Here is a 15,449-nt window from a genome sequence, read left to right on the forward strand (position 1 = left end):
GATTGCAGAGAGATATTGATAGGATGCAGAAGTGGCAGATGGAGTTCAACCCGGAGTGTGAGGTGGTACACTTTGGAAGGACAAACTCCAAAGCAGAGTACAAAGTAAATGGCAGGATACTTAGTAGTATGGAGGAACAGAGGAATCTGGGGGTACGTGTTCATAGATCCCTGAAAGTTGCCTCACAGGTAGATAGGGTAGTTAAGAAAGCTTCTAGAGTGTTAGCTTTCATTAGTCGAGGGATAGAGTTTAAGAGTCGTGGGGTAATGATGCAGCTCTATAAAACTCTGGTTAGTCCACACTTGGAGTAGTGTCCAGTTCTGGTCGCCTCGCTATAGGAAGGATGTGGAAGCACTGGAAAGGGTACAGAGGAGATTTACCAGGATACTGCCTGGTTTTGAGAGTATGTATTATGATCAGAGATTAAGGGAGCTAGGGCTTTACTCTCTGGAGAGAAGGAGGATGAGAGGAGACATGATAGAGATATACAAGATATTAAGAGGAATAGACAGAGTGGACAGCCAGCGCCTCTTCCCCAGGGCACCACTACTCAGTACAAGAGGACATAGATTTAAGGTAAGGGGAGGAAAGTTCAACGGGGATATTAGAGGAAGGTTTTTTACTCAGAGTGGTTGGTGCGTGGAACCTGAGTCAGTGGTGGAGGCAGATACTCTAATGAAATTTAAGAGACCACAAGACAGGTATATGGAGGAATTCAAGGTGGAAGGTTATATGGGGGGGGGGGGCAGGGTTTAAGGGTCAGCACAACATTGTGGGCTGAATGGCCTGTACTGTGCTGTATTGTTCTTTGTTCTCTCTTTGCTCTTTGTGCCAATCCAAACTGACTAGAATCTACAAGTGAGGAAATTGAGGATCCAATTGCACAAAGAGGTTTAGAGGCCAAAGTATTGAAGCTTATTGATTAGTTTTGAGGGGGTGATAGCATTGAATGTTGAGCTGTTGCAAAAAAGAACATGCTGATGTATGCATCTTTGCTGTCCAGATGTTTCAGGGTTGAGTTGAGAGCCAATGAAATGTCATCTGCTGTTGTGCCAAAAGGCAAATTGGAGTGGATCCAAGTTGCTTCTCAAGCACGAGTTTATGTGTTTCATCAGCAACCTCTCAGAGCACTTCATCCTTCACTAATGGTGTGCCTCGGGTCGACATTTGGTCTAATGTTATTTGTTATTTATAACAATAATTTAAATAAAAACGTATAACACATCATTAGTAAATTTGCAGATGACATGAAAATAGGTGATAGTAAAGTAGTTGTGATTGACATTGAAGATTGTTAACGAGGATTACAATGGGTCTGGATCACCACTGGGTAAGTGGCATAGAATGACAAACAAAATTCAGATAATGGCCTGCCTCCAGGCCCCAATTCTGTTTAATTAGGACACATAGGAACCAGTATGTTTTGGCCCAATTAAGTGCCTGTCATAGAAGAGTACTGCCTAGAAACAGGCCCTTTGGCCCACCTAGTCCGTGCTGAAACATTTAAACAGTCTAGTCCCAACAACCTGCAACTGGACCATAGTCATCCAAACCCCTGCCATCTCTAAGACCATAAGACAGGAGCAGAATTAGGCCATTCAGACCATTGAGTTTGCTCTGCTCTTCTAGCATGGCTGATACTGGATCACACTCAAACCCATACACTTGCCTTCTTGCCATATATTTTGATACCCTGACCATCAACTTCCACCTTAAGTATACCCACGGTCTTGGCCTCCACCGCAGTCTGTGGCAGAGCATTCCATAGATTCAGTACTCTCTGGCTAAAAAAAAATCCTTCTTACCTTTATTCTAAAAGGGTCACCCCTCAGTATTGAGGTTGTGCCCTCTAGCTCTGGATACCCCCACCACAGGAAGCATCCTCTCCACATCCACCTTATCTATTCCTTTGAACATTCGGTCAGTTTCAATGAGATCCACCACACATTCTTCTAAGTTCCAATGAGTACAGGCCCAAAGCTGCCAAACACTCTTCACCCCTTCATTCCTGGAATCATCCTTGTGAAACTCCTCTGGACTCTCCCAATGTTAGCACATCCTTTCTGAGATATGGGTCCAAAATTGTTGACAATACTCCAATCATGGCTTGACTAGTGTCTTATAAAGCCTCAGCCTTATCTCCTTGCTTTCATATTCTTTTCCCCTTGAAATAAATGCCAACATTGCATTTAACTTTTTTTTACCACAGACTCAATCTGTAAATTAACCTTCTGGGAGTCTTGCACAAGGACTCCTAAGTCCCTCTGCACCTCTGATATTTGAACCTTCTCCCCATTTAGATAACAGTCTGCATTATATTTCCCCTGCAATTTCTGTACCAGTCTTTCACAGGGTCTGAAGGGGCACCTTGTCAGCCCCTGGGGATTTGTCAGCCCTAATTTGCCTCAAGGCAGCAAACACCTTCTCCTCTGTAATCTGAATAGGGGTCACGACCTCACTGCTACTTTCCTTCACCGCTATAAGAATCTGTCTGTCTTCTGAGTAAATACAGATGCAACATTTCATTTAAGATCTCCCCCATCTCTTTTGGTTCCACACATAGATTACTATTCTGATCTTCCTGAGGACAATTTATCCCTGACAATCCGTTTCTTTGAACTTGTCTGTAAAATGCCTCAGGATTCTCCTTCGCTTTGTCTTGCTATGGCAACTTCATGCTTCTTTTAGCCCTCTTGATTTCTTTCTTTAGTGTTCTCTTGCATTTCCTGTACTCTATAGCACCTCATTTGTTCCTACCTACCAATATTGCTATGCATTCTTATTTTTCTTAATTTTCTTATTTTTCTTAACCAGGGCCTCAATATCTCGTGAATTTAAGTTTTTGGAGAAATTGAACAAGGTGTGGGCAGAGATGGTCATTGTGGAGGAAGGCATGAACGATGGGGAACTTAATTAACTGAAATCACCCAATCAGAAGGCAAACCTATTGCCTTTCTACCCACAGCCCATTTCCTCAACTTTGTTTTGCCATCATGCTATATGTAAAGCAGACACTAACGAGAAGGAAATTTCCAACTTTTAGAGTATGTGACATATATTACTTTGTGACTCACATGAACTATGTGTTGACTCCTGTTTTCTCTGCAGGAATTGTTCGAGCTTCCAGCCTGTTCCCGATACTCAGTGTGGGATTACTGTTCCTGGGTGGGATCTGCATAGCAGCTAGTGAATTCTACAAAAGCAGACATGACATTGTCCTCAGCTCTGGGATTTTTTTCGTTGCTGCAGGTTCGTTGTTTTTTAACTAAAATAATTTACTGAAATAATTTTTGAACTCCCTTCTGGTCTGCAATACTAGGTTGCTCCTGCTGAGCAAATAGAAGCACTTTTAGAACAAAGCTGATGAGTTCAGGAGGGCTGCGTACTACAGTGGTTCCAGTTTCAACATCAGGTGATGAAGGCAGTACATTGGCATTATGGGATTCCTCCCTTAACTCCATTATTGCATCCCTTCACATGCACCCTTGGGTACTGGGACAGACTCTGAAACACTGTAGCAATGTTTTGTTCAGCAGCCCTGTTCATTTGCACACTGGGACAGAAGATTGGACCCTGAGGTATTGTGTCGGACTCGATCATTTCACACATTTGGACACTGTAGATGTGCTCTCCCTCTCCCTCACTCTCCCCCTTCCCTGCACCCCTGCCCTCCCCATCACTCACCCCTTTTCCCCCTCCCTATCCCCCACTCGCACCCCTCACTATTCCTATCACTATCCACAGCTCTCCCACCTCTCCCCCTCCTCTTCTCTTCCCTTCCCCTCTTGTTCCTCCTCCACACTTCCCCTCCTGCACCCCCCCACCCCTATACCCTCCACCCTCCACCCCTTCCCGCTCACCCATCTTCACTCAAAGCCCTCCCCACTTCCCCCTCATCGCCTTCTGCTCTCAAACCCCACCCCACCACCCCTCCCCTTGCCCCTAAACACTCCCCCACCCATCCTCATCCTTACCCCTCACCTCTCCCTGCTTACATTCCCCCTCCACCCTACCCCTCTCCCACTACCCTCTCCCCCACCACTTTCCCAGGCTTTAGATGTTTCAGAAAGAACGCGGGGGGGGGGGGGGGGAGGCAAAAGATGTGGGGGCGTGGCACTGTTAATCAGAGATAGTGTCACGGCTGCAGAAAACAAGGAAAATTATGGAGGGATTGTCTACAGAGTCTTTGTGGGTGGAAGTTAGGAACAAGAAGGGGTCAATAACTCTACTGCGTGCTTTTTATAGACCACCCAATAGAAACGGGGACATCGAGGACCAGATAGGGAGATAGATTCTGGAAAGGTGTAATAATAACAGGGTTGTTGTGGTAGGAGATTTTAATTTCCCAAATATTGATCGGGGATATTTGCATTGGGTTCTGCATAGGTGCATTCCAATGAGACAGAGAAAGAACGGTAGAGTACAGGAACCGTGGTGTACAAAAGCTGTTGTAAATCTAGTCAAGAAGAAAAGAAGAGCTTACGAAAGATTCCAAGAGCTAGGTAATGATAGAGATCTATTAGAATATAAGGCGAGCAGGAAGGAGCGTAAGAATGAAATTAGGAGAGCGAGAAGGGGCCATGAGAAAGCCTTGGTGGACAGGATTAAAGAAAACCCCAAGGCATTCGACAAGTATGTGAAGAGCAAGAGGATAAGACATGAGAGAATAGGACCAATCAAGTGTGACAGTGGGAAAGTGTGTATGAAACCGGAGGAGAGAACTGAGGTACTTAATGAATATTTTGCTTCAGTGTTCACTACAGAAAAGGAACTTTTGGAAAGCATCAAGTTGGATAAGACACCAGGACCGGATGAGATGTACCCCAGGCTACTGTGGGAAGCGAGGGAGGAGATTGCTGAGCCTCTAGCGATGATCTTTGCATCATCAATGGGGACAGGAGAGGTTCTAGGGGATTGGAGGGTTGCGGATGTTGTTCCTTTATTCAAGAAAGGGAGTAGAGATAGCCCAGGAAATTATAGACCAGTGAGTGTTATTTCAGTGTTTGTTAAATTGATGGAGAAGATCCTGAGAGGCAGGATTTATGAACATTTGGAGAGGCATAATATGATTAGGAATAGTCAGCATGGCTTTGTCAATGGCAGGTTGTGCCTTATGAGCCTGATTGAATTTTTTGAAGATGTGACTAAAGACATTGATGAAGGTAGAGCAGTAGATGTAGTGTATATGGATTTCAACAAGGCATTTGATAAGGTACCCCATGCAAGGCTTATTGAGAAAGTAAGGATGCATGAGCTCCAAGGGGACATTGCTTTGTGGATCCAGAACTGGCTTTCCCACAGAAGACAAAGAGTGCTTGTAGGTGAGTCATATTCTGCAAGGAGATTGGTGACCAGTGGTGTGCCTTAGTGATCTGTTCTGGGACCATTACTCTTTGTGATTTTTATAAATGACCTGGATGATGAACTGGGGTTTGTAAATTTGCTGATGACACAAAGGTTGGGGGTGTTGTGGATAGTGTGGAGGGACGTCAGAAGTCACAGCAGGACATTGATAGGATGCAAAACTGGGCTGAGAAGTGGCAGATAGAACTTAACCCAGATAAGTATGAGGTGGTTAATTTTGTTAGGTCAACTATGATGACAGAATATAGTACTAATGGTCAGACTCTTGGCAATTTGGAGGATCAGAGGCATCTTAGGGTCCAAGTCCATAGAACATTCAAAGCTGCTGCGCAGCTTGACTCTGTGGTTAAGAAAGCATACGGTGCATTGGCCTTCATCAATCATAGGATTGAGTTTGGAAGCTGAGAGGTAATGTTGCAGCTATATAGGACCCTGGTTAGATCCTAGTTGGAGTACTGTGCTCAATTCTGGTCGCCTCACTACAGGAAGGACGTAGAAACCATAGAAAGGATGCAGAGGAGATTTACAAGGATGTTGCCTGGATTGCGGAGCATGCCTTATGAGAATAGGTTGAGTGAACTCAGCCTCTTTTCCTTGGAGCGACGGAGGATGAGAGGTGACCTAATAGAAGTGTACAAGATAATGAGAGGCATTGATCATCTGAATAGGCAGAGGCTTTTTCCCCAGGACTGAACTGGCTAGCACGAGAGGGCAGAGTTTTAAGGTGCTTGGAAGTAGGTACAGAGGAGATGTCAGGGGTAAGTTTTTTACACGAGAGAGTGGTGAGTGCGTGGAATTGGCTTCCGGCGATGGTGGTGGAGGCGGATATGATAGGGCCTTTTAAGAGACTCCCGGATAGGTACATGGAGCTTAGTAAAATAGAGGGCTATGGGTAACCCTAGGTCTTTTCCAAGTAAGGACATGTTTAGCACAGCTTTATGGGCCAAAGGGCCTGTATTGTGCTGTAGGGTTTCTACGTTTCCCCCTAGTCCTCTCCTCTACACCTCTGCCTCTATTCCCTCTACCCCTACCCCTCTAACCCCCCCCACCCCTCTACTGCCCATCCCCCATCTTCTACCCCTTCCCTAACCCCGTACCACCTATCCCCTTCCCCAACCCCGTACCACCTATCCCCTTCCCCAACCCCGTACCACCTATCCCCTTCCCCTACCCTCCCTACCCCATACTTCTCCTATTCTGCCCTTCACCACGCTGTCCCCCCTTTCCCCCAATTTTCCTCTCTCCCTACTTTCATCCCCCTCTCCCCTTTCACCCACTCACCCTCTCACCCCTTCTCATCCATCCCACCCCCTCTCAACCCTCTCCCCCTCACTCTCACACACACCCCCTCCACAACTCCATCCACAACCCCCTCCATACTCCCCACCACTCTCCCCTCTCTCCCACTCTCCCGCCTCTAACCCCTCCCCGCTCAAACCCCTCACCCTTTCTCTCCTTCCTCTCATTCCTTCCCTCTTTACCCTCACCCCCTACCCCTCCCTCTCACCACCTACACGCTCCCCCCAGCTCTCATCCCTCCCCGCACATTCCCCCTCCATCCTACCCCTCTCCCACTACCCTATTACTCCCGTGCACCCTCCTCCCTACCCCTCTACCCCTACTCCCTACTCTTCTAACCCTCTACCCCCTAACCCCCACCCCTTTACTGCCCACCCCATCCTCTCCCTCTCTACTCCCTCACCCTAACTCCATACCCTCCCTATCCCTCTACTTCTCCTTCCCCCTCCACCAAGCTGTCCTTACCCCTTCCCCACTTCCATTTCTCCCTCCTACTCCCTCTCTCCCCATCTCTCCTGCATCTCTCTCCCCCTCCCCCTCCCTGCCTTCTCTCTCCCCCTCCCTCTTTTTCTCCCCCTCTCTTCCCCTCTCTCTCTCCCCCCTCCACCTCTCTCTCTCTCTCTCTCTCTCTCTTTCCCCTCTCCTGATCTCTCCCCTCCCTCTCGCATTTTGGTTCATCAAGCCTGCTGCACCATTTCATCATTGCAGTTTCAACTTTCCTCTCAGTCTCTTGCCTTCTCCCTATATCCCTGACCATCAAGAATCTTTCAACATCTGCCTTAAATATACAAGAAGACTTGGCCTCCAAAGCTGCCACAGCTAGAATCTGTAATACAATGGGCTCATAGCCTCGTGTGGCAGCTTGTCAAAGGCCTTCTGAAAGTCCAAGTCCATAACATCCACTGATTCTCCTTTGTCTATCCTGCTTGTTATCCTCAAAGAATTTCAACAGATTTGTCAGGCAAGACTTTCCCTTGAGGAAACCATGCTGACTATGGCCTATTTTATCATTTGCTTCCAAGTACACTGAGACCACATCCTTAATACTTGACTCCAACATAGTCCCAACCATTAGATCAAACTAACTGGCCTATAGTTTCCTTTCTTCTGCCTCTCTCCCTTCTTGAAGAGTGGAGTGACATTTGCAATTTTCCAGTCTTCTGGAACCATTCCAGAATCTAGTGATTCTTGAAAGATCATTATTCTTGCTTCAGTCACCTCTTCCAGAACTCTGAGGTGCACACCATCTGGTCCAGGTGACTTATCCACCTTCTGACCTTTCAACCTTCTCTCTAGTTATGGTAACTTAATACACTTCATGACCCCTGACACCTGGAACTTCCACCATACTACTGGTGTCTTCCACAGTGAAGACTGATATAAAATACTTACTTAATGTATCCGCCAATTTCTTGCCCCCATTTCTATCTCTTCAGCATTGTTTTCCAGTGGTTCGATATCCACTCTCACCTCTATTTTACACTTTATGTATCTGAAGAAACTTTTGGTATCCATTTTAATATTATTGGCTAGTCTAACACTCACTTCGCCTAGCGGCTTAATATAGGGGGTAATAACCCACTGCCTGGCCGAACTTAGAAATCTCATTTAGGTGGATGCTGCACAATGTGTCCCGTTACAAATCAGTACCCCAACATGACAAACAGTACACACTATATGATTAAACAATTAGCTTTATAACTCTTACTTTGACTATATGGTTAGTTGAGAAACAAAATATAGAAGAAAAAGCGTCCCAAATCTAAAGGGTCCCAAATCTTATTAAACAGTCTATTCACAAAGTTGGAGCTCACTCAGTAGTCCTTCTTCCACAATCGGTCTCCTCTGAGTATCAACGACCTTCGGACCCCTGCTCCAAGTTCACCCCACCCGGCGTTCTACCAAATCTCTCCATTCACGTCTTCTCTCTTCATCTCTCTCTCTCTCTCTCCCTCTCCCTCTGGCAAAAACCCGCGAAATCAACTGCTTCCAGAATCACAAGACAGGGCAACAAAATCCTGATTGGCTAACATGCATCCACAGTCCTGTTATCTCCAGCCATAATCCAAGTATTGCTGCTACAGAGAAACGGTTACTTCAGCAGTGACAGCGTTACACTCTTCCCCCCCACCAAATTTAATCATGTCCTCAAGACGTTGAGAGTGTTTGCCAACCCTACTGCAAAACACAAAGCCCAATCCAGGTGCAAAAGGCAGCGACGTAGCTCCCCAGAGCAGTCAAGATCACGCCCTGTTCCCCAGGCGCTACATAGATCAGCCCATCCGGTGGTCTCCTAATTCTCTGAGACCTCCATACCTCCTCACCTAACTCTTCAGGCTCAGATACTACTGGGGATACTTCGGGCCTACTTGGCGAGTCCTCCCCCGATCTATCACTCATGTCCCCCTGCAACTCAGAGCGCTCTATCTCGTGTCCAGACCCTGCTTCCTCTCCTTCAAGGTTCTACTGCAACCCAGGCTGCCCACAGATAGCCCCCCACCCACTTCACCTGACTCACTGGGAGAAGGCCAGGAGTCTCTGCCTCAATCAATGGGGAGTTAGCGAACAGCAGCACGTACCACACATCCAAATCATCGTCCTCCGAATCAGTATCCCTCTCATGGGTGGGCCCAGGCCCAGTCTCTCCTGCTGTGGGCCCTGAGGTCGCCCTGCATTTTCACAGTCCTCTTACTTGGTGTAGGCTCCAAGTCAGGCTCTGGTTCTACCTACACCTCTTATCCCAGGGCGACAGGTGGGTCTGATGGAGAATCCTGACAGGCCCATTTCCCTCCTCTGGTTTCACCAGGAAAACTGGTAGCCCCAAATTCCTTATGAGGACTCGGTCTCCCGGCAGGAGTTGGGAGAACCTCACTTTGATCATACCTTCTCTTATTTCCTCGATTCTGCTTGGCGGCCACATCTCCAGCCAGTTCATAAGCCCTTTTCAGCTCTCTCCACATATCAGACATATACTTCAGATAAGGCTTCAGTGGTAAGTCATCCTCGTCAGTTCCGAAACAAAGGTCAATGGGCAACCTCGCCTCACACCCATACATCAGATAATATGGCGGGTATCCAGTAACTTAATTTCGTGTACAGTTGTAGCAGTGAACCAGATGCCCAATATGTTGACTCCATCTGCTCTTCTTGCTGATCTCCAGGGTCCTGAGCATGTCTAGCAAGGTCCGATTAAACCTCTCAGGCTGGGGATCGCCCTGCGGGTGATAGAGCGTGGTCCTCGATTTCTCAACTCCAAGCATGCCCAGTAACTCATAGATGAGTCTGCTCTCAAAGTCCTGTCCCTGGTCACTGTGTATCCACCTGGGAAGGACATAATAGACAAAATATTTCTCCCATAACACTTTTGTCATCGTAGTCACCCTCTAGTCCTTGGTAGGAAAAGCCTGAGCATATCTGGTGTTGTGGTCCGTGATGACTAAGACATTCACCGTGTGGCTGGCATCGGGTTCTATTGACAGGAAATTCATACACACCAGGTCCAGGGGCCCTGCACTCTGCAAGCGGGACAAGAGAGGTGCCCGCATAGGCAGTGTCTTCCGCCGTATGCAGCAAATGCACGACTTGCAGTATTCTTCAAACTTTGACCTCATTCGGGGCCAGTAAAACTCTGAGCAATCCGTAGGTCTCCACCCCTAAATGTCCAGAATCATCATGAAGTGACTTCAACGCCATCCTCAGATACTTCTCGGGCAGAACCAGCTGGCAACGCCGAGGTCGGTCCAGGGGTGACGTGAGCTGGTATAAGATCTGGTTCTTCAACTCTAACCGCCATTCTTTCAGTAATGGTGGCGCTGAAGCGTGTTTCGTCTTCTCCACCTGAGCCATGTCTCCATTTTCAACCACGGACCAAATAGTGCCAATGTCCGGGTCATCTCACGGAGCAGCTGCCACTTCGCCAGAACTCAATTCCAGCAGCTGATTGGTCTTCAGAGCAGTCAGGTTACAGTAAATTTGGGGTATGGCGTCATCAGAAGCCCCTGATTGATCCACTGCTCGATCCAGCCTGTCCTTTTCCTCTGCCTTCACGGTGATGGCAAACTGACACAGGGCCTTCACCCTCAGGGCAGGAACGCTCTCCCACTCCTCATCCCTGTCCAGCCCTCATGCATCCGTCAGGACAAAGCATCCGCATCAATGTTCCGGCTCCCCAGCCGGTACTTCAGGCTGAAATCATAGCCGGACAAAGTCATCCAGTTTTGCCGAGGTCAGGATTGTTGTCCATCCTCACCTCAAACTTGGCCCTGTAGAAATAATCACTCAGCTTATCCACCACTGCCCATTTCAACACCAGGAAATTCAACTTGACCATGAGATAGTTTCTCTTGGAAGCTGACAAACTCTAGCTGACATATGCCACAGGTCTCAACCCAGTACCCTGATCCTGATACAGGACGCCACCTAAACCCTCTCATCTGGCATCTGTGTGCAGTACATACGGCAATCGGGGCAAAAGGCAGCACCGGCGCCTGGGTCAGCAACTCTTTCAGTGACTGAAAAGCCTCCTCACATTTTACATCCCACCTCTGTCCAGAGGACTCTGACAGATTTAGATATTCTCCACCCTCCTGTCCCTTTTTTCTTCTTCCCTTTCTTCCCCAAGGGAGGGTAACCACACAGAAGCTGATTCAAGGGGTGACTCACTTTGGTGTAGCCCTTCACAAATCTCTGAATAATAATCCCAGAACCCAAGGAATGAGTGCAGAGCGCTCACAGTCTGGGGCCTTGGCAAAGTGGTCATCCTTCTATCTTGGCCAGGTCTGTAGCTACTCCATTCCGTGTGATTATGTGTCCGACATAGCTAACAGACGTTTGGCAGAACTGGCACTTGTCCAGGGAAAGTTTTAACCCTTCAGCTTTCAGGTGGCTGAGCACCTTCAGTAGCCTCACTTCATGTTCTTCCAAGGTGGATCCAAATGCTATGAGATCATCCAAATACAGCAACACCTCAAGCAAGTTCATATCCCCCACTGTCTTCTTCATGACCCGCTGGAAGGTAGCAGGGGCTCCCAACATGCTCTGAGGCATCTTTTCAAACTGGAAGAATCCCAGAGGACATATAAATGCTGTCTTTGTCGGCCTCACTCATTGGGACCTGGTAATATCCACTTCTCAAGTCCAACACACTAAACCACTTCACAGCACTCAGACAGGCCAGCGCGTCTTTGACCCTCGGGACCATATACTGGTTCAAGGTCCTATAGTCCACACGCACCTTCCCATCCTTCTGGGCCACTATTATTGGGAACGCATAGGGGCTTCGCGACTCAGTGACGATCCCAGCTTCCTTCAACTTACACATGCTGCTGCACTTCTTCCATGTCTTCGGGGGCCAGTCGCTGCGACCTCTCTCTAAACAGGGTGTCCTCGGTCACCTGGATAGTGCGATGAGTGCTCTTGGAACAACCCACATCAAACTCGCTGATGGAAAAGACACCTTCCAGCTTAAACATCTTTTCTACCAGCCTCCTTTTCCAACCTGGTTGCACCGAGGAGTCCCCGAAGTTGAATGACTCAGTGGTCAACTTTCCCCCCTCTTCCAATAGTTTCTCCCCGGCATGCCTCACGGGGGCACTAGACATTACTGTCACCGGGAACAAATGCACCAGGGGCATCCCCCGCTTGAAGGTGACCATGCTCTTCGTAGTGTTCCTGATGATCACCTGTAGCCCAGCAGGAAATCCTGACTCCCTCTCATGGTCTTCCGGAGAGCCCACTAAGAGAGCCTCGCCCTCAGGCACTCCAGGAAATTTGGGTATCCCCATCACTGTCACTACTTCCCTGGGCTGTATCACCATTGACTTCGACTAGGTGAACCACACAGTCCCTCGTTTAAATTCAGTATCCGGCCCAATGCTGCTACACACTTCCTCAAAAACAGCTCAAAACACCAGGTGCACGGACAATGTCCCCAAAAAGCTCTCACCAACCTTCTCCTTGCAGGCCCCCATAAGCCTCCTCACAAGAGGGGTGTTGGTCCCCACCAGAGTTGAAATGCTGCCCATCTCAACAGGGTCTGGACAAACCAGCACCTTTGTATCAAGAACCTCAGACACTCCCACGTTGGCCTCAGAGAACTCCAGTTTCACTGACAAATAACTGTCGTATGGATAATCACCAGCACTGAGACCCCGAATCTCCAGTGCACTGAATGGTGTCAAGGGTAAGTGCTTCAGATACCAGTTGTAAGACGAATGGTAGAGTAACGTGACCTGCGACCTGGTGTCAAGTATGGCTTTAGCATAAATACCCTCTATCCATAGTGACACACTGGACCATGGACCTACTAAGCCTTCAGGAATAGGGACTTCGGCTTTCGAGAGTTCCTTGGTACATTGCTGGGAACGTGTTCCCTCAGAGTCACCAGACCGTTCCCTCACTGGGTCCCCTCCAAGTTTTCCCAACGACTCTCCCTGCTGAGGTACCTGGGGGTTCACTCTCCTTCTGGACATGACTCCTGCTACCAGCAGCCCTCCGCATTGTTTGTCCCCTTGCGGAATCCGCCCTTCCCCCCATCAGCTCCATCGTATGCGGGGGGGGGGGGGGGGGTCACACCTGTTAATAACAGCCAACGTATCTCCGTTCTCAACTCTGCCTCAATCTCCTCTACCACTCCCCGGGTAGGCTATCTGTGGTCACTTCAGCACAGGGGACTACTACCGAGGACTGTACCCTGCTGACTGAGTCCTCCCACGCCTCTGCCGCATTCTCCTCTTCCCATATCTCTCTGATCAGCTCAATAAAAGATGGAGGGGGGCACATCTTATGAGACTGTCGGAGGCCCCACACAATCCAGTCATGGACACCCCTGGCTATCTGGTCCATTCTTCACTGATTCACCTCAGCCACCTGAATGACACGTCCCCACCCCTGCGCTGCAAGCAATACAGCTGCCTCTCTAGGAGCTCCATTGGGACCAAAAGCATTGTCCAGAGCTTGCAGATAGTTAATAGCTGTTGCCACAGGATCATTTAACCTGACAGTTCTGACATCAGCAGACCGCCCATTCAAACTTTCAATAAATCTCTGTAGCTTTTCATCATCTGAGCACTGCCACTCATCTAACAACTGAGGTCCATTCCACTTTCATCTCATACTCCTCCTCCCCTTTAGGGGTGGGCGTTATTCCAGAGAATAGGCGGAGCCTGCCATAGCTGGGACTTTGAATCTGATGCTTCCTTTTATTCACCAGAGAAGTAAGGGCGGATAATACCTCAGAATTCTTACTCTTCACTGGGGGACGTGAACTAATTAGACATTTCAAATCTAACCACTCTTCCCCCTCACTTCTCAGAAATGATAGAACACTGTCTTTGAAATCTCCGCACCCAGCTACCTCAGCACTGGTCTGCATTAAAACGAGAGCTGCGCCTGCTATTTTATCAAACCTCCGTTCACAGTCACAACTTTAACAGTGGAATTAACAATTCATCCAGAGTACAAATATCTGCCCCACTGGTTCATTGCTCAGGGTAATCACACAGCATCCAACGGAATCAATCCCAAATGTAGCCCCAACAGTTGTAACACTTGCTTTGCATGGCAGCTTAATTTAATAGGTGATAAACCCCTGCCCGGCCAAACTTAAGAAATCTCATTTGGGTGGATGCTGCATGATGTGTGTCCTGTTACAAATCAGTACCCCAAAATAACAAACAGTACACAATATGCAATTAAGCTTTATAACTCTTACTTTGACTATATGGTTAGTTGAGAAACAAAATATAAAAGAAAAAGGGCCCCAAATCTTATTAAACAGTCTGTGCACAAAGTTGGAGCTCACACAGTAGTCCTTCTTCCACAATCGGTCTCCTCCGAGCGTCAATGACCTTTGGACCCCAGCTCCAAGTTCACCCCGCCTGGCAATCTACCAAATCTCTCCATTCACATCTTCTCTCTTCATCTCTCTCTCTCCCTCTGGCAAAAACCCGCAAAATCAACTGCTTCCAGAATCACAAGACAGGGCAACAAAATCCTGATTGGCTAACAAGCATCCACAGTCCTGTTATCTCCAGCCATAATCCAAGCATTACTGCTACAGAGAAACCATTACTTCAGCATTGAACCCTTACAGCGTGTTATACTAGCTTATTTTTGTATTCCATCTTTTCCTGCTTAATGACTTTTCAGTTGCCTTCTGTTGGTTTTTAAAAGCTTAATGGTCCTCTAAGTTCCCACTAAATTTTGCTTGATTATATACCCTCTCTGGCTTTTATGTTGGCTTTGAGTTCCCTTGTTATCCACAGTTATGTCATCTTTCCTTTAGAATAATTCTTCCACATTGGGATGTATATATCCTGTGCCTTCCAAATTGCTTTCAGAAATTCCAGTCGTTTATGCTTTGCAAGCTTCTCTGCCAGTGTTTTGATGATCTGATTCCCATCCCCCTGCAACTCTACTTTAAACCCCTACCATGCAGCATGAACAAACCTTCCTGTTAGGCTGTTTGTCCTCCAGTTCAAGAGAAAACTACACAGGTCCCACTTAACTGGAAGAAAGACCAATGATACAAAAATCATATGCCCATCAGGATTTCTGACAAAGGGTCATAGCCTGAATCATCGATTTTCCCACCATACATCCTGGCTGACATTAAGTTTTTCCAGCATTTTGCAAGTACGCTGTGCACCTTCTTTAGCACCCTATCTACTTGTGTTGCCACTTTCAGGGAACCATGGACTTTCAACGAAGTTTCAGTCAAATATAACAAAAAAATGTAGCTCAATCCAATTGGCAGAATGACTCATATTGAATTGAATTTCGGTTTA

The 15,449-nt window shown here is 47.5% G+C and overlaps 1 protein-coding gene across 1 annotated transcript in view; it reads left to right on the forward strand.

Moving 5' to 3' along the window:
- LOC132399480 (voltage-dependent calcium channel gamma-3 subunit-like) overlaps window positions 1-15,449 on the forward strand; it is a 116,230-nt gene that overhangs the window by 89,783 nt on the left and 10,998 nt on the right. The window contains exon 3 of the mRNA XM_059979898.1: window positions 3,109-3,249. Within this exon, the coding sequence (XP_059835881.1) occupies window positions 3,109-3,249 (141 nt within the window). The remainder of the gene's footprint in view (window positions 1-3,108; window positions 3,250-15,449) is intronic.

The sequence above is a fragment of the Hypanus sabinus genome, chromosome 9 (genome assembly GCF_030144855.1).
Source record: "Hypanus sabinus isolate sHypSab1 chromosome 9, sHypSab1.hap1, whole genome shotgun sequence".
Lineage (NCBI taxonomy): Eukaryota > Metazoa > Chordata > Chondrichthyes > Myliobatiformes > Dasyatidae > Hypanus > Hypanus sabinus.